The 22734-nt window shown below is 51.2% G+C and overlaps 8 protein-coding genes across 8 annotated transcripts; 4 read left to right on the forward strand and 4 right to left on the reverse strand.

Annotated features, from left to right (window-relative positions):
• Positions 1-337: 337 nt before the first annotated feature.
• On the forward strand, positions 338-2836 carry CDV56_108042 (uncharacterized protein; the record flags this gene model as incomplete). The annotated part of the gene is made up of 9 exons (XM_026761661.1): positions 338-1189; positions 1252-1431; positions 1494-1672; positions 1719-1830; positions 1888-1948; positions 1997-2280; positions 2348-2448; positions 2505-2723; positions 2779-2836. The coding sequence occupies 9 exons, from the start codon at positions 338-340 to the stop codon at positions 2834-2836; spliced, it is 2046 nt and encodes a 681-aa protein (XP_026615525.1).
• A 161-nt stretch (positions 2837-2997) lies between these two features.
• On the reverse strand, positions 2998-7763 carry atrF (ABC drug exporter AtrF; the record flags this gene model as incomplete). Its single annotated transcript, XM_026761744.1, has 4 exons — positions 2998-3528; positions 3590-6153; positions 6208-6428; positions 6484-7763. The coding sequence occupies 4 exons, from the start codon at positions 7761-7763 to the stop codon at positions 2998-3000; spliced, it is 4596 nt and encodes a 1531-aa protein (XP_026615526.1).
• Positions 7764-10332: 2569 nt separating this feature from the next.
• CDV56_108328 (protein kinase COQ8) lies at positions 10333-12655 on the reverse strand (the record flags this gene model as incomplete). Its single annotated transcript, XM_026761947.1, has 3 exons — positions 10333-11447; positions 11495-11777; positions 11834-12655. The coding sequence occupies 3 exons, from the start codon at positions 12653-12655 to the stop codon at positions 10333-10335; spliced, it is 2220 nt and encodes a 739-aa protein (XP_026615527.1).
• Positions 12656-12984: 329 nt separating this feature from the next.
• On the forward strand, positions 12985-13944 carry CDV56_108397 (urease accessory protein UreF; the record flags this gene model as incomplete). Its single annotated transcript, XM_026762016.1, has 2 exons — positions 12985-13111; positions 13175-13944. 2 exons carry the CDS (start codon positions 12985-12987, stop codon positions 13942-13944), a joined length of 897 nt encoding a protein of 298 aa, XP_026615528.1.
• A 566-nt stretch (positions 13945-14510) lies between these two features.
• BRE1 (E3 ubiquitin-protein ligase BRE1) lies at positions 14511-17061 on the reverse strand (the record flags this gene model as incomplete). Its single annotated transcript, XM_026762054.1, has 6 exons — positions 14511-14684; positions 14743-15816; positions 15874-16421; positions 16484-16532; positions 16590-16733; positions 16873-17061. The coding sequence occupies 6 exons, from the start codon at positions 17059-17061 to the stop codon at positions 14511-14513; spliced, it is 2178 nt and encodes a 725-aa protein (XP_026615529.1).
• A 381-nt stretch (positions 17062-17442) lies between these two features.
• On the forward strand, positions 17443-19263 carry CDV56_108511 (transcription factor TFIIIB subunit BDP1; the record flags this gene model as incomplete). The annotated part of the gene is made up of 2 exons (XM_026762130.1): positions 17443-17470; positions 17531-19263. The coding sequence occupies 2 exons, from the start codon at positions 17443-17445 to the stop codon at positions 19261-19263; spliced, it is 1761 nt and encodes a 586-aa protein (XP_026615530.1).
• A 268-nt stretch (positions 19264-19531) lies between these two features.
• On the reverse strand, positions 19532-20504 carry CDV56_108565 (DUF1183 domain protein; the record flags this gene model as incomplete). Its single annotated transcript, XM_026762184.1, has 2 exons — positions 19532-19909; positions 19959-20504. 2 exons carry the CDS (start codon positions 20502-20504, stop codon positions 19532-19534), a joined length of 924 nt encoding a protein of 307 aa, XP_026615531.1.
• A 403-nt stretch (positions 20505-20907) lies between these two features.
• On the forward strand, positions 20908-22520 carry mmm1 (ERMES complex subunit MMM1; the record flags this gene model as incomplete). The annotated part of the gene is made up of 3 exons (XM_026762214.1): positions 20908-20923; positions 20983-21013; positions 21077-22520. 3 exons carry the CDS (start codon positions 20908-20910, stop codon positions 22518-22520), a joined length of 1491 nt encoding a protein of 496 aa, XP_026615532.1.
• Between the last annotated feature and the right edge of the window lie 214 nt (positions 22521-22734).

Raw genomic sequence — 22734 nt, forward strand, 5'->3', positions numbered from 1 at the left:
TCTATGTTTCTTGGTCCTTGTCGGTCGTTGTTGTTTTTTCCTTAATAAGATAAATACAATATTCATCAGGTGTCATAGCGACGCTGTCTACTGGACACGGCCTAGTAGGACGCGTAGTGTCCAAATATGCTTATGTGACGTCTTACCATAAACAATCACAGCACTGTCTCACAAAAGTCGACAAGAGCTACATTGCAAAACCCCTTAGATTTTTGACAAGAATATTCGCATTTCGAAGTGTCTCATGTCTATTAACTAGCTGCTCTCACTTTTGTCTCATTTCTGCATCTTTAAGATATCTCGCTCATCACAGTCTGTGATTCTGGGTCAACTCGAGATGGAGCCAGGAGATCTGTCAGACCCAGATCTTAAAGCAGCCATTGCAGCCTCATTGAGAGACCTTCATGGTTCTGGTGCCGATCCAGCTGATGAACCTCAGCAAAATTTCGTTGATCTTACTGCAGAGTCAGATGATGATGAAATCATTCCTGTTTTTCCAAAGTCTAAATCAGTTATTGGGTCTGATACAGATGCTGATGAGGATGGAGTTGAGATTGAAGACGAAGATGATGAAGATCTGAAGAGAGCCATTGCGTTGTCCCTGCAAGACTCTGAGGATACTGAAAAGAACCCGCCTAATCCATCACACGGTGACAAAGGACATGGCTCACCCCCAAAGACAGAAAGTTCTGCAGCTGACCACAGACCTTCGCAATCATCTGGGCTCCTGGGTCTAAATCGAAAGCAAATGGAGGAAGAACGCCTCGCTCGCATTGCGAAGAGAAAAGCGGATGATGTTGGGGACATTGACCATCGTCAAGCCAAACATTCAAAGAACGAATCGAATCAGCTGGCACGTCAAAGCAGCAGTGGTTCTGTAGCGACCGAATATGCATCCAATATTGGCGTTCCTGAAGCAAGACATGAGACTGCAGAGTCGAAGCCGCATTTGTCCAATCCTTCTCGAACACCGGGTGTACAGTTCCCAAAGGGCGTTGTCAAAAAGACTTACGCGCAGTACTGCCCACGGACAGGCGACGATATCGCAATCGAGGAGGTCTTCCAGAGAAGTGATCTAGAGCTAGCCATTCTGAGCTCATTTATGTGGGACATGGAATGGCTCTTTTCAAAGATCGATACGAAACGCACTCGTTTTCTCCTAGTAATGCAGGCTAAAGATGATTTGACGGTGATTGACCCTCTATCTGTTTCTACTTGAAATATCAATTACTGATCTAATTTGGGTATCAGAAACGTCAATACGAGGCAGAAACCGCATCGATGAGCAACCTGAGATTGTGCTTTCCACCCATGGAAGGACAGGTGAACTGCATGCACTCGAAACTGATGCTACTCTTTCACCCGGGATACCTACGAATTGTAGTTCCGACTGCGAATCTCACACCATATGATTGGGGCGAAATGGGAGGGGTAATGGAAAACGTAGGATGATCAGCTCATCATCCACAGAGCCATTGCTGACTCTAGCTCAGAGTGCTTTTCTCATCGATCTTCCCCGAAAGGCAGCCACAACTTCTACGGGCTCCAAGACCGCCTTTCAGGAAGACCTGGTTTACTTTCTGAGAGCAAGTACATTGCACGAGAATGTCATTTCCAGGCTCGACGACTACGACTTCAGTCAGACGTCTCATATTATGCTCGCTCACACCATGTAGGAGACCTTCACACTATTCTAGAATGTTACTGATGCTCTACAGCGGAGGGTCACACACAGGAAATGCGTGGAGAAGAACGGGATATTGCGGCTTGGGGCGAGCAGTCAATGCATTAGGATTGCAAACCTCCAAGCCGATCAATATCGATTATGTTGTAGGTTCAGCTCATGGGCCCAGCAAGATCCGGACTTTCTCGACTGACCTCGCACAGACATCCTCCGTAGGATTACTCACCGACGAATTCCTAAGATCAGTATATCTCGCTTCCCAAGGTAAGCACCCCCTCCGCTCCATTCGGACAGAGACTAAAATACCCCTAGGAGACGACGGTACAACCGACTTCGCCCTCCGAACCTCCAAGACCTTCCCCGCGCGCAACCCCAACGACGCAGCCCAACTCATCCACAAAAACACCGCTGAAGAATGGAAAGATCGCTTCCGAGTCTACTTCCCCTCCCGGACGACCATCGAGCAATCACGAGGCGGCCCAAACTGCGCCGGCACAATCTGTTTCCAGTCGAAATGGTACGATAATCCGAAATTCCCGCGTCAGGTGCTGCGTGACTGTAAGAGTCGGCGGCCGGGACTTCTGATGCATAACAAGGTACGCTCTGCTCTCCCTCTTGAGGGGTAATATCCCAACTGACACAACGCAACGTCTCGCTCCACAGATGCTATTCGTGAGACCGGATGAACCGATACGATTACCGAATAACTCGCAGTGTCGAGGGTGGGCGTACGTGGGAAGTGCGAATCTCTCAGAAAGCGCGTGGTGAGTTCGTCCCTGGTCCCGCCAAGAGAAAGCATTCTAATGCCGAGGACGCAAAGGGGCCGGCTCGTCCAGGACCGAACAACCAAGCAGCCCAAGCTCAACTGCCGGAATTGGGAATGCGGTGTCCTGGTACCCGTCCTCGACACAGCGGATACCTCAGACAAAGTCTCCAAAGTCTCGGGTAACAACGGTGGCGGGGGAGCAGACGAATCGGCGGATATGCTGGATGTTTTTAGAGGTCCTGTCCCCGTGCCGATGACGGTTCCTGGGCGTCGGTACGGGCCGGGTCTTAAGCCTTGGTTTTTTTGACTTGGTGTCGGTGATTGGCAGGGATGGATTTTGGGATTTTATAGCACTGGAGGTGATTGGCATGAAGAACGCCGTCTAATGAATGCATTATTGCTCTATGTATGCAGAATGGATATCAAACATCCAGATCACGCTAAATCACGATCACGATCCGACAGAAATGCTTTTATGGAGACTCGCTGAGATCACTCTGATCCCATTCCTTCCTTCTGGGTCCCTAGTCCACCGATACCCTCATGCCTACTCCGACTTCCTCCTAAAAACCCCCCTGACCTTATCAACCGCCAACCCCAGCCCCCCAAACAAATACCCAATGCCAAACGACCAGCCCCTCACCCGCACCGTATAGATAAAGAAATAAACCAACAACCAATTAATAATCACAAAGGCCAAGAAGATGCCGAAACAGCGCCACTTGTCGCCCTCCTGGACGTTCAGGAGGGACATGTACTGTGCGCCGTTGCTGTAGGGGCAGTACTGGCAGTCCGCGTCCGCGTCCGGGTTGAGCAGGTATCCGGTCTTTGCGATGTTGGTCACGAAATTGCCTGCGTAGCGGGCGCAGGTCTGGCCGGGGGGCGGGTTGAAGTGGGTTGTCTCCGTGGCGGCGCATTCGATCTGCACGGCGGGGAAGATGGAGGAGATGACGCCGCGGAGCCACCAGGTGACGGGGTTGACGTAGTACATCCAGTATTTCCAGAAGACGGGGTAGTCGCGGTAGGGGCGGACGATGCCGTTGAAGAGATTGCACATGACGAAGAAGAAGGGGAGGACCTGGAGGATGTGTGAGTTAGAGTGTGTGGGGGTGGGAAAGGTAGCAAATCGGTAAACTTACGTTGGAGATGACGGTGAAGGACGGGGCGAAGGCGCAGATCCATTGGCCCCAGCTGGACTGGAAGAGGAAGAAGAGCATCGACATGAGGAAGACGTAGCCGGCGGTGCTGGAGTCCGTGGGGAAGCCGACGGGGTAGTACCATAGCAGCCAGTAGATGACGCTCGAGACGATGGCCATGGGGATCTCGCAGACGATGTTGGCGGTGCAGAAGGCGAACCAGCCGTAGATGCGGCTGGGGTATTCGCGGGCCTCCCAGAGAGCGCGGTTCATGTAGAACTTGGGCACGACGCTGTTGAGGACGATAGGGGGGATCAGAATGATCAGGAAGCAGGAGAACATGCGGTCCTGCATGCTGGCGATCGAGTTTCCGAGCATCCAGAAGGTGAAGCCGTTGAAGATACCGATGATGACGCTGACGAACAACTTTCCGTAGTAGTACGATGGGTCGCGCCAGTACTGCTTGAAGAGACGCTCCGTAAGAAGGAGAGTTTGCGTCATCGTGGGCGCGGCGAACTCGTACGGAGCCCCTGTTTCGGTGACGGGGATCTTGCTACGCTCTTCGCAGATTCGCTGGATCTCGTCCAGAACCCGGCGGTTCTGCTCCGAGTTCCTCCACTCTTCGTTCCAGTCGATCTTCTTGCCGTCCTTTGTCGTTGTTGCCTTGGCGGCCGTCTCGAGGATGAATTCAGCCACGTTCTTCGACGGAGGGCAGACGACGCCACGATCTGCGAAATACTTGATCACATCGCGACCCCCGGAGCCAACTGGACCGAAATAGAAGGTGTTACCGCCGGGGTTGAGGGCGAGAATCATATCGAACTGCTGAATCAACATGGACGAGGGCTGGTGGATGGTACACACAATGGCCTGTCCGGCCTGGGAGAGTTTCTTCAGGAATCTGACGATCGAAAAGGCCGCTTGACTATCCAGTCCAGAGGTAGGTTCATCCAAGAAGAGCAGAAGGCCGGGCTTGGCTGCAAGCTCAACGCCGATTGTCACCCGCTTCTTCTGCTCCACGTTGAGCGAACCGATGATGGCGTCTTGGATCTCGTTCAGCTCCAACAGATCGATAATCTGGTCGACATAGTCGAGCTTCTCCTGTTTGGGAACGTTCCTGTCCTGGCGGAGCAGGGCCGAAAACTCCAGAGCCTCACGGATGGTAGACGTGTTGTCGTGAAGATCCATTTGCTCACAGAAGCCAGTACCTCGTTGGAAATCCGCGCCGAGAGGATGACCATCGACAAGCATATCGCCCGTCACCACACCTATCTTCTGACGCTGAGCCAGGGTGTTGAGGAGGGTCGTCTTACCGGCACCCGAAGCACCCATCAGAGCGATCATGAGTCCCGGCTTTGCGTATCCGTTGACCCCATTCAGGAGCTTTCTGGTTCCGTTGCCGTAAGGTACCGTGTATTCGACGTTTGACCAGGTAAAGATTCTGTCGCTGGAAGAGATGCGGTTGAATGTTTCGCCATTGCCCGTGGACGTCGCCTCTCCGCGCGACAGCGCAGCATTGTCACCAGCGTCCTGAACCTTTTCCTCATCGTTGCCCTGGGTGGTCCGGGCAGCGAGCTGCTTGGCACGTTTCGACCGCTTAAAGACAAGAGCACCGCCACCACCACCGACGAAGGAAAGGAACTCGGCAGCAAGCACCGTGACTATGAGATATAGCACAGTGAAAGCGATGACGACGCCAAAGTTGCGCCACATATGGCTCCGAGTGAACTGGAAGGACTCCTCCAGGTATCGGGTACCCGAAACGTCTCTGCGACCCAGCTCAGACCCGGTGAGAGCGCAGCCCTGATATCTGGGATCGACGCCAGGGCCCTGAGGCACCAGCTGAGACGGCGCACATTCCATGATACGACCGGCAAACTCATTCGTCAAGACGGCCTCGTAACTGTACGAGATTGGGTTCACGTAGAAGAGCCACCCAAACCAGATCGAGCCGTCGATCAAACCCTGCTTGGGAATGACGTAACCGACGAACAGAATGAGTACGTTCAGAGCAATACCGCTGAATCGAACGGCGTCATCAATAGTCGGAGAGAGCGCGGCGAACATGCGGTACAACGAGGTGATGCAGAATGTAGTGGTGTACACGAACAGGAAGTAGATGAAGAATTTGGAAGCGGTCACATCGAGCCCTGTCATGAAATATACGATGATGGTGAATGGGACGACCATGCAGAAGATAGCAGGGAAATCAACCACCACTCGAGCAATCGACACGGCAGATGGACGGTAGAAGGCGTAATCCTTGTGACGGGCGACAATGCCTCGTCCCGTAACGGCGGGCATCAACTCCGTCAATTGCAACCAACCGAGGAACAGAATCGAGAAGAAGAGCGCACCTCCACGGGAGAATGCACCACTGGTGTCGAGGGACTCGCCGTAGAACAGAGAAGAAACGATCAGGGCATTGGAAATGATGATAAAGTACTTGGTGTAGAGGGATGTCTTGTCACCCCACAGGAGCCAGAACTCACGCTGCACGCAAGCAAGGACCTGCCGAACGAGGGAAACAGTGTAGCTGGACTTTTTCGACACCGTCTTACTTTTGGCTGAAGGGGGTTAGTTTTCGGCAGGGATGTACTAGGGGGGTGTCGCAAACTTACATTGTGCAACGGTCTTCTGGAAGCGGCGGGTATCCTCTTGGTTTGTATCTTGAAGCTTCTTCTCATAACTAGCCACCTCGTCGCAGATACTCTTGTAAGCCTCACTATTTCTGAAGACTGCTTCAAGCTCCTCGGGCGTCTTGGGGGTAGAGGCCTCCCGGCCGGGCTGGAATTGACGAGCGTTAGGGTCGCAGATTGAAGTAAGGAAATCAGCAGTTGTTCTAGCAGTGGGTTAGCAACCGACAAGGTTCAAATGTGTGAGAGAGAGAGACATACGATTGCTCCGGGCAGTAGAAACCGAGGTTTACAAAGTACTCGCGCGCCTTGTTTGCAGGACCCTGGTAGAGCATGCGTCCAGAATCAATGACCAAAACCTTGTCCATGAGTTCGTAGATACTCTCTCCAGCTTGGTAAAGGGTGACAAACGTAGTACGTTTGCTGACATCGGTCATGATCCGGAGAGACTTGGCATAATCCAAAGCTGTACTGGCGTCCAAACCTCTGGTGGAGTTATCCCAGCAAACGACCGATGACTTGGTCGCCAGGGTTTCGGCGATACTGACCCGCTTCCTCTCGCCTCCCGACACACCACGGACAAACTCGTTACCTACAAGCGTGTTCTTGGTGTGCGTAATGCCGAACATTTTCAGGAGAGCGTCAATGATGATGGGAATGCTGGCCTTGTCGTGCTTTTTGGTCTTGTTGATCAAAGAGAACTTCAAGGTCTGCCACACGGTGAGGGTCGGAAAGTGCTGGTCGTCTTCCGGGTTGTAGTTGACCTCGCCGCGGAAGTGCTTCAGTTGCTCTTCGGCGGAGAGACCGCCATACCGGACCTCACCTTCCACACCGGCAAAGGCGCCCCGGTCGTTGGCGATGGTTTTCAGGAAGGTGGAGCAACCCGCACCAGGCCTGCCCAGGACCAGCATCATCTCGCCTTCTCGGACTAGACCGGTGAAATCATGGAGCAGATCTCGCACAGGAGGCTGTTTCCCAAAGCGCAATTGCGGGATGAAGCCACAGAGGATTCTGTACAGATCAGGCCCAAAGGTGCCAACAATAGCATCAGGCAAAGTCCGCACAAAGGACGCCCCGGTCTCGACACCTTTCACCGTGACATTCCTGAAAAGGACCCCGACCTTCTTCGCCGGCTCTCCTGCGGTCGTTCTCCGTTCCAGATGACCACCCATCAGAAACTCGCCGAGATCGAATCCACCCTGGTAGCCGTCGCCATTGATGGTCGAATCCTCCTCGTCGAGAGCTTTCTCTACATCGCGAACTTGACCGGCTCGCCCGGAGGCCCGGGATCGCAATCGATGGGTATCCTTTCCAGCGGACCGCGTTCGTCTCAGACTGAGTTGGGTCAGTTCCCTCCTCATATCCTCAAAGTCCTCCATGGCGCCACGGCGGGAAACAGGCTCCCCTTGATCTCGCTCTCCCCAACGGCCATCGAGACTCAATTCAGAGGAGGTTGCTGTCGTGGATGTCGTGGATGACGAGTGTACAGTTTCCGCATCTGCACTGGAGACCACTGCGTGCTCGTGGTTGTTGTTCTCCATTGTTGTGCTGGTTGGCGATGCTGGCAGACGAGAGCCGTCCGCCATCTCACTGTTGATGTGTATACCTTGCTGTTGCACACTATGGAAATGTGGACTAGATTGCACAGGCTGAAGTATTAGAGTTATATTCAGAGGTACCGGCACAATAGACGGTAGTTTCCTCGGTCGACTAGGACGGACAAGAGACAAGGTCGAGGTATGTATGTACAGTAAACCGAAGGAAGAGTTGAAGATGAGGATATAAGATGTGAGATTAAATGGAATAAATGTAATTGATACCGTTCACCTTTTCGCGAGGATATACCGGTCTTAGGCACCAGGAGTGGAGAGGGTCTAGGAAACACAGCAACAACACCAAGCAACAAAGGAAAAGGGGAGAGAGTTGAGATTCAAGAGCTGGGCCGTCATTGCATCGAGTCTTTATATCGGTAAGAGAACAGTTTGATCTGCCCGGTTTCAGACTACTATTACTAAAGTCCGTTGGCGACATCAGGATTCAAAAGAAAAAAAAAAAAAGAGAGAGAGAGAAAATAGTTGATTTGTCAGGCTTGCAAAGGCAGATAGACTCATGGAAGAAACCGACGGAGATAACGAATGATCAATCGGTATGAGGATGATAGTCGAGTGGAGCAGCCAGAGCCCAGAGGACAGAAAACAATGGAACCGTGTGCGTTTGCCATTTACAGCGATTCAGTTCATAATACCTGGCAGCCCAACTACTACGCTGAAGCTTGTTCTTGACTCAGGATGAGTGATGCACGAGTCAATCTGACTCGCGGCAGTAGTCCCGATACTGTGATTGGCCAGAATCAATTACCTAAGCGATATGCAGACGGTTCTGGCAAAACGTCGGGAAAGCCCGATTCCTAAGGACGCCACGTTTAATCAGCATAGTACTGTACATAGTTGACATGGAAGCTGCACAGTAGAAGAAACAATTAGACAGAGCTTCGGCTGTAGACTGGAGTCGATTCATCATCATATCGTCTACAAAAGATTTACCTCTCTACTCCGTACTCCCTGTGGAGAGTTAGAATGTTTGTTATGTCATCAATTAGTCGGAGATAAGCAATCGGCGTTAAATTAACATCAAGTTTAGTGCTGACGCCACTCTTTCTTTTTCTGTTTCCAGCCTTTCCACTTTCCAGACCCTTTTAGACGGCCGACACTCCGTATTTACTATTTAGCTAAGACAGATCCTCGTGTCTTGACTCACATGGAAAAGAGGCTATTGACGCATCACGGAGACGGAGTTAACATTCAGTATCTTCCTCGAGGGTGATGGTGTGGTCACTGGTGGATTATGGATATCCACTACGCACTGATCACAACTTCTGCCTGGTTAGGGCCCAGGGGCATCTATCCGGGCATCTTCTGTGTGTGTCGATAAGAAAACTATGTACCCCTGGTCGAATGAGACGCCTGAATCATGAGAGGAACCATTGTTGAATGATTATCAATCAATCCCTTCATTTCAGCCAGTTATAAGTCTACTAGATGATGAATAATGATGATGGAATGGTGGAACTTTCGAAGCGAAACCCTGAAAAGTCGCCGAGGACCCATCGGCACTCGGGTCGATGTTCTCAGTTCTCAGTTCTCACTATCAACTGCCGAGTCAAGATGCATGAATCTCTGGGCCCTTGATTCATGCATCCTATTCCTGACAGATGATAGGTTACAGTTCATGCATCTTCTTTAGATTCCGCTAGAGTGCACTGACGTGGTAAACCCTTTTCTGAGATCCATCATATTTATGTCTGTCACCATCATGCTTATGAATCGTCATCCCTCTACTTTCCTCCTTGGTTATGCCTACAGATACATCACACCGCTTCAAATAGAGCGCAACCAGTCAAAAGCTCATTAATAATCATGCCTTGGCGCCATCATCTCATCGCGCGGAATTCATTTTCCTCAGTTTCCTTCCGCTGCCCTCCATCAGCCCTGACTGCACTCCCTCAGTGAACTGACCCCCTATCTCAGAATCAACTAGCATGTTTTTGAGAGGCTGCTTTGAAATCAGCCCGCATACAGTACTCGTAAATCAGGGAGGTCCGTCGTCGTCGTCGGCCTAGCGCTTATATCAAGGATCACCGAGCAAGAAACCGCTCATGCATGGATACCACGCATCGTGCAAAACAGTATGAAGAGTGAAGACACGATACACCTAGCGGAGTACTCGGAGAGCTCCATGAGCCTTGTCAATAGACCCATTCAAGCATATCCCGACTCATCAGACACTGGTTCGATCATTCATGGTTGGACAGATCCAGACAGTATAGTCTGGCAGAACAGAAACCTCGCCGTTCAATCACCTATTGCTGATTGTGATATATCATATCCCTCTCCCAGGAGACATACAAGTAACGCTCTGCCCTTGACCCGGGTGGTCCTTTTGACTTGATGCACAAACAGACCGGACGCTCAGAGCATAATGTTGTTTCGTGGCTTGCCATATTTGCTGTAATTTACATGATCTATGATACAAGAGTAGACTTTTGGCCTTCCTTTCTAGTAATACATAGCATGGCAAGATATCTCAAGTATCCCCATGCTCGCTCTTGGTCTATTTCTGAGTCAACCCAATATCGAGCCCAGACTTCTCCGCCTTCTGGATCGCGTCTGCAAATAGCTCCTTGCACCCTACTTGGCTTCCCAATCTCGCACAGAGCAGGAATGCTCCGCTGAGCTTTCGGTGTAAACTGTAGGTTTCCTCGGGCGGAGGTGCGAGTCGCTCCCGGATCATAACAGGAATCAAACTCCGGACTCGGTCCGTGATGGTTTGATTGCGGAAATCGTAGACGTCTGGCGAAGATTCCATGAACGGTTCAGCCAGGGTGAGGATCGAAGAAACGTGGGCGTCTACCATGGCCTTTGACTCATGGCCAGTCAGGTAGCCCAGTTCGATGGAGAGGCTGTGGCAGCGCTCTCGGTCGTTGCGAGAAGCGGCGATCAGTGTGCTGATATACTTCGAGATGAATTCGACAGGGTACTCGCGAGAAGCACCAAAGTCAAGGAGTTCCAGCTGATTGGTCTTCGCATTGTAGAGGAAATTGGTCCAGTTGGGATCTGTTTGCATAAAGCGGAACTCGGTGATCTCGCGGAGGGATAGGCGTAGAATCTGCGTGCCGATCCAGTCACGTTGCGCCTGGCTAAAGTCGTGGATCTTGGTGACGGCAATGCCTTCCAAACGTTCCATGGTCAGGACTTGCTTTCCTGAAGCCTCCGGGATAATTTCGGGGACCAAGAAGACAGGGTCGTCCTTTAAGAGCTCTCTGAAACGGTTGCCGCACTCGGCTTCTCGGATGTAGTCGCATTCCCACGCGAGTTCGGTGCGCGCGTTTGCAATCGTCTTGTCCAAATAAAGACCTCTCGGAAGAAGACGCGATGCCGTCAGAAGGATAGAAAGGTTATTCAAATCGGAGTCAATCGAGTCAGCAACACCCGGATACTGGACCTTGACGGCAACTGGTTGGCCCGTCCTCTTGAGCACCGCTCCGTGCACTTGTCCTATCGAAGCTGCGGCCATTGGGACCTCATCGAACGAGGAGAAAAGATCCCGCCAGTTGGGTCCAAGATTATCAGCCAAGACTTTGTCTCGTTGAGAAGCTGGCATATAGTCTGCTCGGTCTTGCACTCGCTGTAGAACCTGATGAATAGCCTCTGGAAGCATTTTGTTATCTGCAAAGAATTAGTATTCACCATAAATGTAATGAATGAGTACCAACCCTGAAAACTCAACATCTGCCCCAGTTTGAGGGCGGCTCCTCGCATTTTGGAGAGTTTGGCCACCAGTCGTTCCATGTTTCCAGCACTGAACATGATAGACCCAGCATAGTCCTCTTTGCTCCCAGTCATCCTTCGCAGACTCTCCCCCACGGCTCCAAAGGCCATCGAGGTAGCCAGTCCACTGTACTGCCACAATCTACCTAACCGCGACGACGGGACGCGAGATTCAGTCATCTTATAGGTATCGTTTTTCTTGAGCTCCGCTGTGACCTGCTGATCTTTCTATCAAGATGTCAATAGGTGTTTTATGTCATTTTTACACGACTAGTGCGACGTACTAGGGCAACATCTTCAGCAATGCTGGCTCCAATCACCTCCATGTCTTCCTTATCAGTTTGCATGACATTCTCGACAGGAAGAGCCGAGGCTGTGCTTCGACTGACCGGGCTTTCGGAAATTCCTTTGGCTCTCCAGTCCAGACCTCCCTTATCTGAGAGTGTTTTCTTGGAAAGGAGTCTGGCAACCCTGGGACTGTGGAAGATCTCCTTCATCATCTCCTCCGGCACATCTTGCTGTTCTGCGGTAGACAATTCCTCGGACACAGGCTTCTCGGCGTTCACAGGCGAGTGAAAGACGTCCGCATTGATAGAGCTATCCACATTCACTTGAGTGTCATTGGCGGTCTGTGGCAGCTTCACTCGAGGAAGCCCCGATAAACCCGGCGCCGACTCTTGAGAACGCTGATAAAAGACATCCTGTTGTTCGCTGACATTCAATGCACTCGAGCCATCGTTCCCAGTGTGTGCCGCAGCCGATGACGGAATTTGAAATTCGGCTTGTCGTTGAGCTTTCTTAGCTTCGTCCGGAGAGAGGCCTGAACGGGCTTCCGCATTTGTTGGCTGCGAGGACGTGGGCGTGCTTGTGGGCCGGGTTTTCGGCGCAGCTTCGGAAGGAGAAGGTTCATTAAATCGTCTTGCTAGAGCAGCTGCAGCTTGGGCTGTTAGGATCAAACCCTCAGTCTGCCTTTGAACTCCCTTGGTGAGGGAAGAAGTCCGTGTAAAGATGTCTAGCTGCCGTTGCCGCAGCGTAAGGTGTTTCGTCGCAACTGATCTGGCGACATTGAATAATTGGATAGCATCCAAAAGACGCTTTCCTGACATAATATATAGATGATATCGTCAGTAGAAGCCCTGGGTCTAGCGTAATTGCATGATGTAATGCCAGATGGTAATATATTTCAACATGCGGAAAAGCGATCAGAAGCTTGCATCTGACAATCGCCTGCGCCATTCCTCTCGGATCCGTCTTTTCTGCCCACATCCACCGCCAGAGTCGGGGAACTCCGATGTTCGGTCGAGCTTATCAGTGGATTTTGGTCTTCGAGATAAGAAAGATGGGGGCATGCTTTAGTGTAAATAGTACCTATCAAGGAGCTCGTTGCGCGAACACCCTCGTCCTTTTCTCTGTTACCACACTGAGGAATGCCCGAATGAATGGGAAGAATAGTATACAAGCTCTGGAGAAAGAGATTGCAGATCTCGAGTATCGTTTGCGCAATGCCCGGACTCGCCTCGCATTAGCCTGCCCAGAGGGTGACAGGGAATTACCCCCCAATGGTCCGTAACGACACCCCTGCAACCGCCATGATGGTCATACCTGGAGACTGACCTTGAAAATAGAGGAGCCAAGCCTTCCACCCAACCATGCATTATTTCTCCTCTCGGATTCTGCCCTCCCACTGGGCTCCTTTGCCTACTCCAGCGGTCTGGAGTCCTACCTAGCCCACAATAAACCTTTGCCTCGTTCGGTGACGACAATCGCATCTTTCCATCACTTCCTCAAATTGTCAATCGCGTCAATCGCAAGCACCTCTCTCCCGTATGTCCTTTCAGCCTATAGGAACCCGGAAGAACTGGAGACACTAGACAACGATCTGGACGCCTCAACGCCTTGTATAGTTGCTCAGAGGGCAAGTGTCGCTCAGGGAAGGGCGTTACTTGGTGTCTGGGAGCGAGCATTTCGAAGCGCATATGCCTCAGGTCCGACTGTCAGCGGGACAGATGCTGCAAAGGCAGTGCAAATGATTGAAAGCTTCTCCGACGCTCTCAAATCTTGGGTTGGCACTGTGGATGAGTTAGGGCCGAAAGGCCATCTTGCACCTTTATGGGGCATTGTATGCCTTGCTATGGGCGTTGATCTCCGGCAGACGGCGTATGTTTTCATGCTAAATCATGCCAAAGCAGTTCTCAGTGCTGCAGTTCGCGCATCGGTGATGGGGCCATATCAGGCGCAAAGCGTCCTAGCCAGCAAGGCTCTGCAAGCGATGATTTCAGAACGAATCGACCGAGAATGGGACACCGCTGTAGAGGATGCGGGCCAAATCGTCCCTCCTTTAGACCTCTGGGTAGGGCGGCATGAGCTTCTCTATAGCAGAATATTCAATTCATAACATTCGAATACCTACATAGAGAACTGTTTACCACACAAAGTCAGACGACGTCATTAGGGCCATGACCCCATGAGCATGTTGAATTTATCATCTCATCCTAGGTAATCCTACATCTCACATCCCGGCTCCCACCACCGGTTCTACTCGGAACACAGAAGTGGGTATCCAAACAGTCTCTCTTCCTTCTGAAAGAGAGCAAGACATGAAGGAAAAAAGGTGTAAAAAAGAAAGGGGAAAAAAAAAGTAGTTAAAGCCGAAGACTGAAAAACCACCATGTCTGGCCTGATCGTTATGCAAAGGGAAATCTTGCTCGAAAAGCGTAACATCAAATCAAAACGCCGGTTCCAGTGAGACCCTATCCTGCTAAACCTTGGACAGCAAAAACACCGCACCATGAACCTTCCATGACTGTGTGAAACACGAGAGAAAAAGGAAGAAAAAGGGTAATAAAGAGGCTAGAGAGAAAAGAGGGAGGACGAGAAGGGCAATAAAAACTATGGTACACGAATGTAAATTTTGAACCGGACCGAGGACCAAATCGGAAACTTAACGATTGCTGAGAGGACTTATAGCGTGATATGCATATGATCGTTATTTCCGAATGATCTATTGCAATTTGGACACTTTCGAGACCGAGAAGTAAGTCTTTCTTCAACGCATTCTTTGCAGAAGACGTGACCACATGTCTTGATCGCAGTATTCTTGAAATTCCTGCGGCAGACAGTACAAAGGGCAAGACTCTGGGAATGGCAATCAATTAGTATCAGTCCCCCGTGTGCATGCGCTGGAAAGACTTACCCTTAACATCTCATACTCGGACGACGAATTGCCCAAACTCTTGTTCTTCCAATTGTCAAGACTCTTTTTGGTATCGGCAAGCGTGACTTTCAAGCTTTCAATCTCAGTCTCGGCCTTACGACAAGCGCTTGAAGCACTCGCCAACGACGAATCCTTCGACGCCGAGAGGGACTTGAGCTCATTGACCTGGGCTTTGAGGCCATCGATAACAATGTTATTCTCCGCGATTTGCTGTTGAGCCGCATGATGCTTGCTGATGATTGAATTCAATGCTTCCTTCGTCTCGCTAGCCTGCTTCTCCATATTGGCTAACAGAGAGCGAGTGGTTGCCTCCGATTCCTTTAATTGCGAGACAATATCAGAGCTCTTCGAGTTCTGCATTCTTAAAGTTCGAACTTCCAACTCTCGTGCTTCCTTGCTTTTCATTGCGGCGAAATACTTTTGATCCGCTTTCGACTTTTCAGCAGTCAACCGGGCGACCTTTTCTTCTAAAGCGCTGAAATCTGCAACCTTTTGCGAAGCCAATGAAGAATACTTTTTGCAGGCGGTCTGCATCGACGTTAACTCAGTATTGAGCATGGAATACTGGCGCTCCAAATTCTGATACTTCGCACGAAGTTCTTCGAACGGAATATCATCGCTCTCCGTATGCGAGGCTTTCGTGTTGTCAAGCTGCACGCGGAGCCTTTCTACCTCAGACTCTAGGGCATTAATCCGGGCCTGTGCAGCATCCGCAAGCTCCTGGACCTTAGTTGTAGCAATTTTCTCCTGTTCTTGCGCAGCCTTGCGCATCTGCTGATCAGCCAAGAGCTCGTCACGGGCGTTCCGAATTCGGGCCAAGTCAGTCTCTGCTCGCATCAACTGCGCTTCCTTTTCGGCAATAACGTTCTGGGCTTCCTCATCCACCTGATTGCGATATGCAGTCCGTTCAGATCGTAACTTTGCAGCCTCTTCACGTAGTTGTATGTTTGTCGCCTCCAGGTGGTTGATTCGTTTTACAACGTCGTCGTATTGGGATCTTAGCTGCTTGAACAAGTCCGTGTGCGCATAATCATCGTCGGTGGGTTTTGTGCGCTAGATCAACAACATTCAGTCAGCGGCAATTTGCACGGCTGACGGTCGGCGCCTTACCTTGATATTCAATTCCGTGATCTGGCTTAGCAGACCCGCATTTTCAATTTCCAGTTTTTGCAATTGTTCCTTTTGCTTCTCCGAGACAGCTACAAGCTGTTTATGCGCTTCCTCCAATTCGGAATTGCGTTCGACACTCGAGGGTACACCGTTGACGGGTGACTGTTCTTCCCGATTTCCAGATGCGCTATCCCCGCCAGGTCGCTGAGCACCCAGGAGATACTGCTTCTCTAATTTCGCGACAGTCAAGCTTCGTGCGCGGTCGAGCTTCTTCTCAGCCACCATGTACCGTAATGACGCTGCCTCCAGGCTTTCTTCTAACTGCTGTTTCTCGGCCAAAGCTTTCTCAAGCTCGGCGATAGTACCTTTTTCTTCGGCCAATTTCACCGCAAGTTGGGACTGCAAATCTGTGACCTCAGGTGAGGCCTTTGTGGAAAAGGATTGCAACCGAGTGATAATGGCACGTATATCATCTGACCGGGATTTGAGATGCTTCTCAAAGTCTTCCATATTTTCGAATAGCAACGAGCTTCGAAACGAAGGCCGGTCTAGAAGGATATTAATGAGCCGATCTCAAAATGGTGATCAAACTAGGTTAGTGCCCGCCTACCTTTGTCTTCTTCCGACGCGCCCATAAGAGTTTTGACCTCATCAATTAACTATCGCAAGAGCAGTAAGACTCTGCCGCTGCAGGGAAGATGCGCGAAGATACTTACCTGATTGAACCAGGCATCAATTACACGTAAATGGTCATTATGGTAGGCCGTAGCTTTCGACATTTCCTTGAGCTTCGTCTCCAGAGACGTCTTCTCGCGTTTGTACTCTTGCATCTGCCGCCATATCGCATCTTTTTGAAATCGCTGCCACGGAGTGTAAGTCAGCATCGGAATCATTTCAAACTTCAGCTGAATTTTAAGTGGAGAAAAAAAGAAAAGAAAAAAAAAAAAAAAGCCTTCTGCTTCAGGCCGAAGCTCCAGTAACGGGCCGTGGGCAGCTCACCTCTAAGTCGTCTTTCCAAGGCATATCGGCATCTGGGTGAGGTCTACTACCACCATTGACAGAAGTAGCTTGCTTCTTCAATGGTGGAGCCGAATCATTGTGATCATGAGTAGCAGGTCTCTTCCGGTCTTCCATCTTGACGATACCGGACTCGGAAGATGCGACGGGAGATGCTTCGGCGGCCGGCATCAGTGGCTAGAAAGACATAAGTCGATAAAGGCCGTCACCACTGAACAGCAACCAGCCGGGAGCAAGAACCGCAGCAGTATCCGTCCGTGTAGGTGACAACAAATTCTGAGTGACGTTGAAGGGTGCAGCCGTGAAGGTGGTTGTGATAAGCAAGACTTGGGAAGCCAGGAGGATTTTCGGCCTGGGAGGTTTAGCGTCGCCTAGCGCCTCCCACGTGACCGAGTCCACTTCCCCCCAGAGTTCAGACGAACACCGGCATCTAGACTTCTGCATGCCACCCTCTACGTATATCCGTTGGACCAACCATCTAGTGTATCATTTCTATTACTTGGTCTGGACTTTGATGGCTCTTTTCCTCTCCAGCTATGACGAGTGGTGAGGATGAAGTCTTTTTCGAGTTCTGTCATCAGTAAGTGTTGAATCCTGCCCTTACAACGTGCTGCATCTTCTGACCGCTTCCGTCTTCCAGATAAGTCGGGCAAGAAATTTGCTCCAAAGGCGCCTGTCCGACGCGCCCCTCCGGCTCCCTCGGCAACCCCAGCACCACCGCGAAGACCTAGTGCCGCTTCACAAACATCTACCACTCAAAACACTCAACCCGCGGTAGAAAAAGTTACTGCTGAGCCCGCGCCTCCCGCTGCGGTCTCAGAGCCTTCTGTCCCATCCGCCGCTGATGTTCAATTACCCGTCGCCGAGTCATCGAGTGCCCCGGGACCCGATTCGGTACCATCCAAATCTGTGACAGCCATTCCCATTCCTCTTCCAAAGCGCAAGGCATCTTTCTCGGTGCCCACACGGCGAGTGAATGTTGAAGAAGCTCCTGCAGCATCTCAATCTCTCGCTCATCATGATACCAATACCGAACGCCTACCCACAAATCTCGTCGCGAATGGACCCGAGAAACAAAGAGAAATTTCTCAAAGTATCGAAGATCACCAAGACCTTCTGAGCCGCGATGAAGCCTCGACACTTTCGACTAATTCTCATACCCTTCCACCTGTTGAGACCGCTCCAGAGATCCGCCCATCCAAGCGCTTAAAGCTCACTCAAGAGTCGTCAACAACATCCACACGTTCTGCTCTTTCACCATCCCATGTCATTACTCCTCCATCTACCCAAACTCCGACGGTTGAAGAAACTACAGAAGTTACCGACGGAGCTGAATCGCAAGCAAACGCCGACCAGACTCGAAGAGCGTCGAAATCGCGAAGCAGAAGGGCGAGCCGCATTTCCAATGTCGAAGATGCCGCGGGCAAGGTGAAGAGGAAACAACAACGGTCTCGCAAAAAGCGCGAGCCAACTCCTGAAGGAGCGGACCTCATCGAGATCGCTCCGGCAGTTGTCAAGATGTCGGAATTGTGTAAAGATTTACGAACAGGGAAAATGTCTAAGCGGGAAACAGAGTTGCGCAACATGGAGCTCGCTGAGCAGGAACGTAAGCGAGCCCAACAAGAGGACGAGAGCCAAACGCCAGTCCCCCTCAAATTGAATACGGATGCTACATCCCCCGGGGCAGAACTCGATATCGTTGTCGACAAGAAGCCACAGGCCGGTCCTGTAATGCGGATCGTGAATGGAGAGATTGTGCTTGATGCCGCTTCCCTCCAGGTCGATCGTCATGCAGATGCGGCGAGAAATGCAGGGGAGCTAGAGGATGTGGTGGAAAGCTCTCTTACTCGGAAGATCAACCAAGCCACATGGGGAAAACGGTCCAAAACAGAATCGTGGGATGAAGAGATGACGGATCTATTCTACAGAGGCTTGCGAATGTTCGGCACCGATTTCATGATGATCAGCAAGCTGTTCCCTGGAAGGTCGAGACGTCAGATCAAGCTGAAATTCAACAACGAAGAGCGGCGTGCCCCAGAACGAATCAAGGAAACACTGTTGGGTCCACGGGAAACGATTGATATCACGACGTATTCCGAAATGACCAACACTGTGTATGATGACCCCAAAGTGGTTCAGCAAGAATTGGATGAAGAGAAGAAACGGATTGAGGAACAACACGCAAAGGAAAAGCAGGCCCAGGAGGATTTGCTTCGCAATCCAGACGGCGCGACTGATGGCAGTGCTGCGCCAGGGCTGGATAATGCCAATAACATGCCCATAAAGGGCAAACGCAACAACAAAAGACAGGCGATGAGAGCTATGGGTGGCGGAACTGAAGAAGTGGTTGGCACGATTGACGACTTTCCTTGATTATTTATTCGCATTTGGTGGTTCGGAGTCGGCATTGAGGAGTTTTACTGTGTTACACTCGCCTTTGAAATGGGATCACGGCCTGGTGTTTTTTCTGCGGTCTACCTGGGTGGCTCTTGTGGGTGTTGCTTCTCGCTTTCATGGGAGCTTGTGATATCATAACTAGGTTGTCCAACACATGCTAGCTTCATCATGCGGCGTCTACGTAGGTAGATCGCTACAGTTATCGGAATTAGGGGCGAATCAATCAATTCTGAAGTCCGAGGTTCTAAGCATTATCTTCGTCTTGTTGAGCCGAACCCTGTACTTTCAGTGGTAGCTGAAAACCGAGGAGGGGAACGCGGCCGTGGGCTGTTTTCTCTCCAAGTCTCTTGGTCATCCCATCTCCTAGAAGACGACGGCCTGTCTCCCCATGGAGAGCTATGCCGATTGCTTCTCCTGCCCATCTCGTAGCCAGCTGCGGCACCACCCGCAGCACCGGTCCAAAAGCCCGGTCTCCATCCCTGCGCGCCTGGCTGCGATGAACACGAACTACTACTTGGAGAGCTGCTATACGGAGGAGGGGGTCCAGGGTAAGGCCCATGGTCATCACCTCCTCCGCCCCAACCTCGTCCAACATTGGGGCCTCTTCGGCGACCTCCCCGTCCTAAACAGGCGCAAAGCATAGGCCATACAATCAGAACGAAAACCGCAACCATGAACCCAAAGAAAATCAGCTCGCCTAGAGCGGCCATTTCTCGGCGCCATCCTTTTGTCGCGCCCCGGCCGGACCACAGATCATCCTCTTGCACCTTGCCAAATCGCCTCTCCCCGCGCTCCGTTAACAGTAGCCGGTACTCGACACCACAGCTGCCCTTCAACACCCACTTGTCATCAGCGTTTCGGTATCCCTCGCAGACCACATCTGTTGCGCCCAACTTGAACTCCTCCGGAAGTGGTGCAGTACAAGTCCACTGGACATCTTCTTCCTCGTATTCGTATCCAGCATTTGTGCATCGCATAGTGTCTATTGTGTACATGTCACAAATGCGCTTTGAGGGTCCCACGCATTTCAGTTGTGGAATCGGAGAAACACGGCGAGAGGATGTGAGACGATCGGCGCGGAGTGTCAACGACTGCACTCGCGAGAGGAGTATGGCATTTCTCCCTGGGGGCGATTCCGAAGATCTGCCGAATGCTAGCGCCGGGGCAGCAAAGCATAGAAGATATAGTAGCAGCGAGATGACGCCTGGATAGTACATTCTGGGAGAGAAATGTTTCCGTTCTGTGTGGTCGAGTAAAATCAGTTCGCAAGCATATTAGTCGTGAGCAGACAGATGCAATAACTATCAGACGAGGTGAAACCAGCCAGCTGGCAATAAAATACAGACTGTTAGTGATCGAACAGTAGATGACTCCGAAAGCTCAACGTGTCCTTACGCCGATGCATGAGCTCATGGGTCATTTTGATGGAGTCCAATTGTGATAAGCAGATGCTCCGCCTTGTAGCCTTGGCCGAGGCGGACAAGGTCCTTTGTCATTCGTCATTATTTTTTGACCTTGATCTTGATCTTCCAACACGTAAGAAATCTTCAATTGCAGTGTCGCTGGTTGTAGCAATGGGGCCACGGAAAGGCACCTGACTTACATAGACAGCAGCTGAAAATGACTTCTCAGCTAAGTGCGATTGATTCGATTCCGTTGTTGATGCTTGATCCAAGGCTGACAACACTGAACTAGACGACCACCCGCCTATCCCGGCTCAGTCCTCGTACGTCAAGATCACCGTCCCTTATTTGATAGGGCTGCTGAATAGCTGATGAAGTGGGTGTAGTTTATCATTTACACAAGGCTTCCTGCTGGGACAGCTCTCCGTCGTGCTTCTCATCGCTGCCTTCATCAAGTTCTTCATCTTCGGCGAAGCAGCGCCTCCGCCCTCTCGCGGCCTTTCTCATCGTTCGGCGACTCATCGACGGTCCAATTCGATTTACAGCAGTGCACAGCATGATGGAAGCTCAAGATCATTGAGAGAAAAACCGTCGAACTCGAATGTCCTTCGTCCGGTACCGTCCTCCGCAACCAACACCCGCTCCATCCTGCGAAAGACCTACTACACTGCTATCCCCACCAATCCCTCCTCGAAACATGGACGACACAGGATACACCATTCTTCACACCAGCCAGAATCATTGGACTGGTTCAACGTCCTCATAGCTCAGACCATTGCTCAGTACAGACAAACAGCATATCTGTTAAAGGACTCGCCGACGTCATCAATCCTCAACTCGCTAACCGCGGCCCTGAATAACCCCGAAAAGAAGCCATCTTTTATAGATAAAATTACTGTAACGGACATATCTCTGGGGGAGGAGTTTCCGATCTTCAGCAACTGTCGGATCATTGCTGTTGATGACCCAAATTCTGGTGGTGGACGGCTTCAGGCCCTGATGGACGTCGACCTGAGCGATGACAACCTCTCCATTGCCATCGAGACGCAGCTACTTCTCAATTACCCGAAGCCAAGCTCTGCCATCCTTCCCGTGGCTCTCTCTATTTCTGTTGTCCGCTTTTCCGGGACCCTTTGCATATCCCTCGTCCCCGCTTCCACACCTCCACTCGACACTCCATCCCATTCCCCATCTCCCCCTACCGCCGAGACAACAACGAATGGACGCTCGAAGCGCGAAGATCAGACGGGCGGAAATCAATCTCGCTCAGGTGGTTCCTCTGAGGAACCCAACGATGGAAATCCGCCGAAAACCAGTCCAAAGAGCAACGTTGCGTTCTCCTTTCTTCCAGACTATCGACTTGACCTCTCCGTGCGGTCGTTGATCGGCTCTCGTAGCAGGCTTCAGGACGTACCTAAAGTTGCTCAGCTAGTCGAAGCGCGTGTTCATGCATGGTTTGAGGAGCGCGTTGTCGAACCTCGGGTGCAGGTCGTGGGGCTGCCGGACCTCTGGCCTCGCATGGGCAGAACAGGCGTACGGACCGGCGATGATTCGGAAACGGGCTCTAATGCGCCGCGAAGTAGCGTAGCGGCAGATATCAGCGGGTCTGCCCGTCACGAGGACTCGTCTCGCGAACCAGAGACGCTCAGGTTTGGAGGACTATTGGGCACACGGCCGCCATTTGACCTTGCTTCGCGAACGAGCAGCTTCAATGTTGAAACCGGCGACCTCCGCAGTCGCAGCATGACCCGAGAAGAGAGCAGCGGTAATTTGAGCGATCAATTCCACATGCCTGGGTCTCTACCAGGGGGTGGTGTAACTACAAATTGAGTCAATACTTTATTGACCGGTAGATTAAAAGACAAAAATGGCATGTCTCTCATAAGTGCCGGGGAACTTCATATTCGTTGGACGTAAAAAGTGTCGTGATCTATCGAATTACTATGATATATACAAAATCATCAGGCTCATGCCAAACCCACCAGAATCTCGGGGGCGAAACGGTAGTCTTTCCCTAGCCCCCTACCTCACCTCTATTCCCGAA

Source organism: Aspergillus thermomutatus, assembly GCF_002237265.1.
Source record: "Aspergillus thermomutatus strain HMR AF 39 chromosome Unknown NODE_64, whole genome shotgun sequence".
Taxonomy (NCBI): domain Eukaryota; kingdom Fungi; phylum Ascomycota; class Eurotiomycetes; order Eurotiales; family Aspergillaceae; genus Aspergillus; species Aspergillus thermomutatus.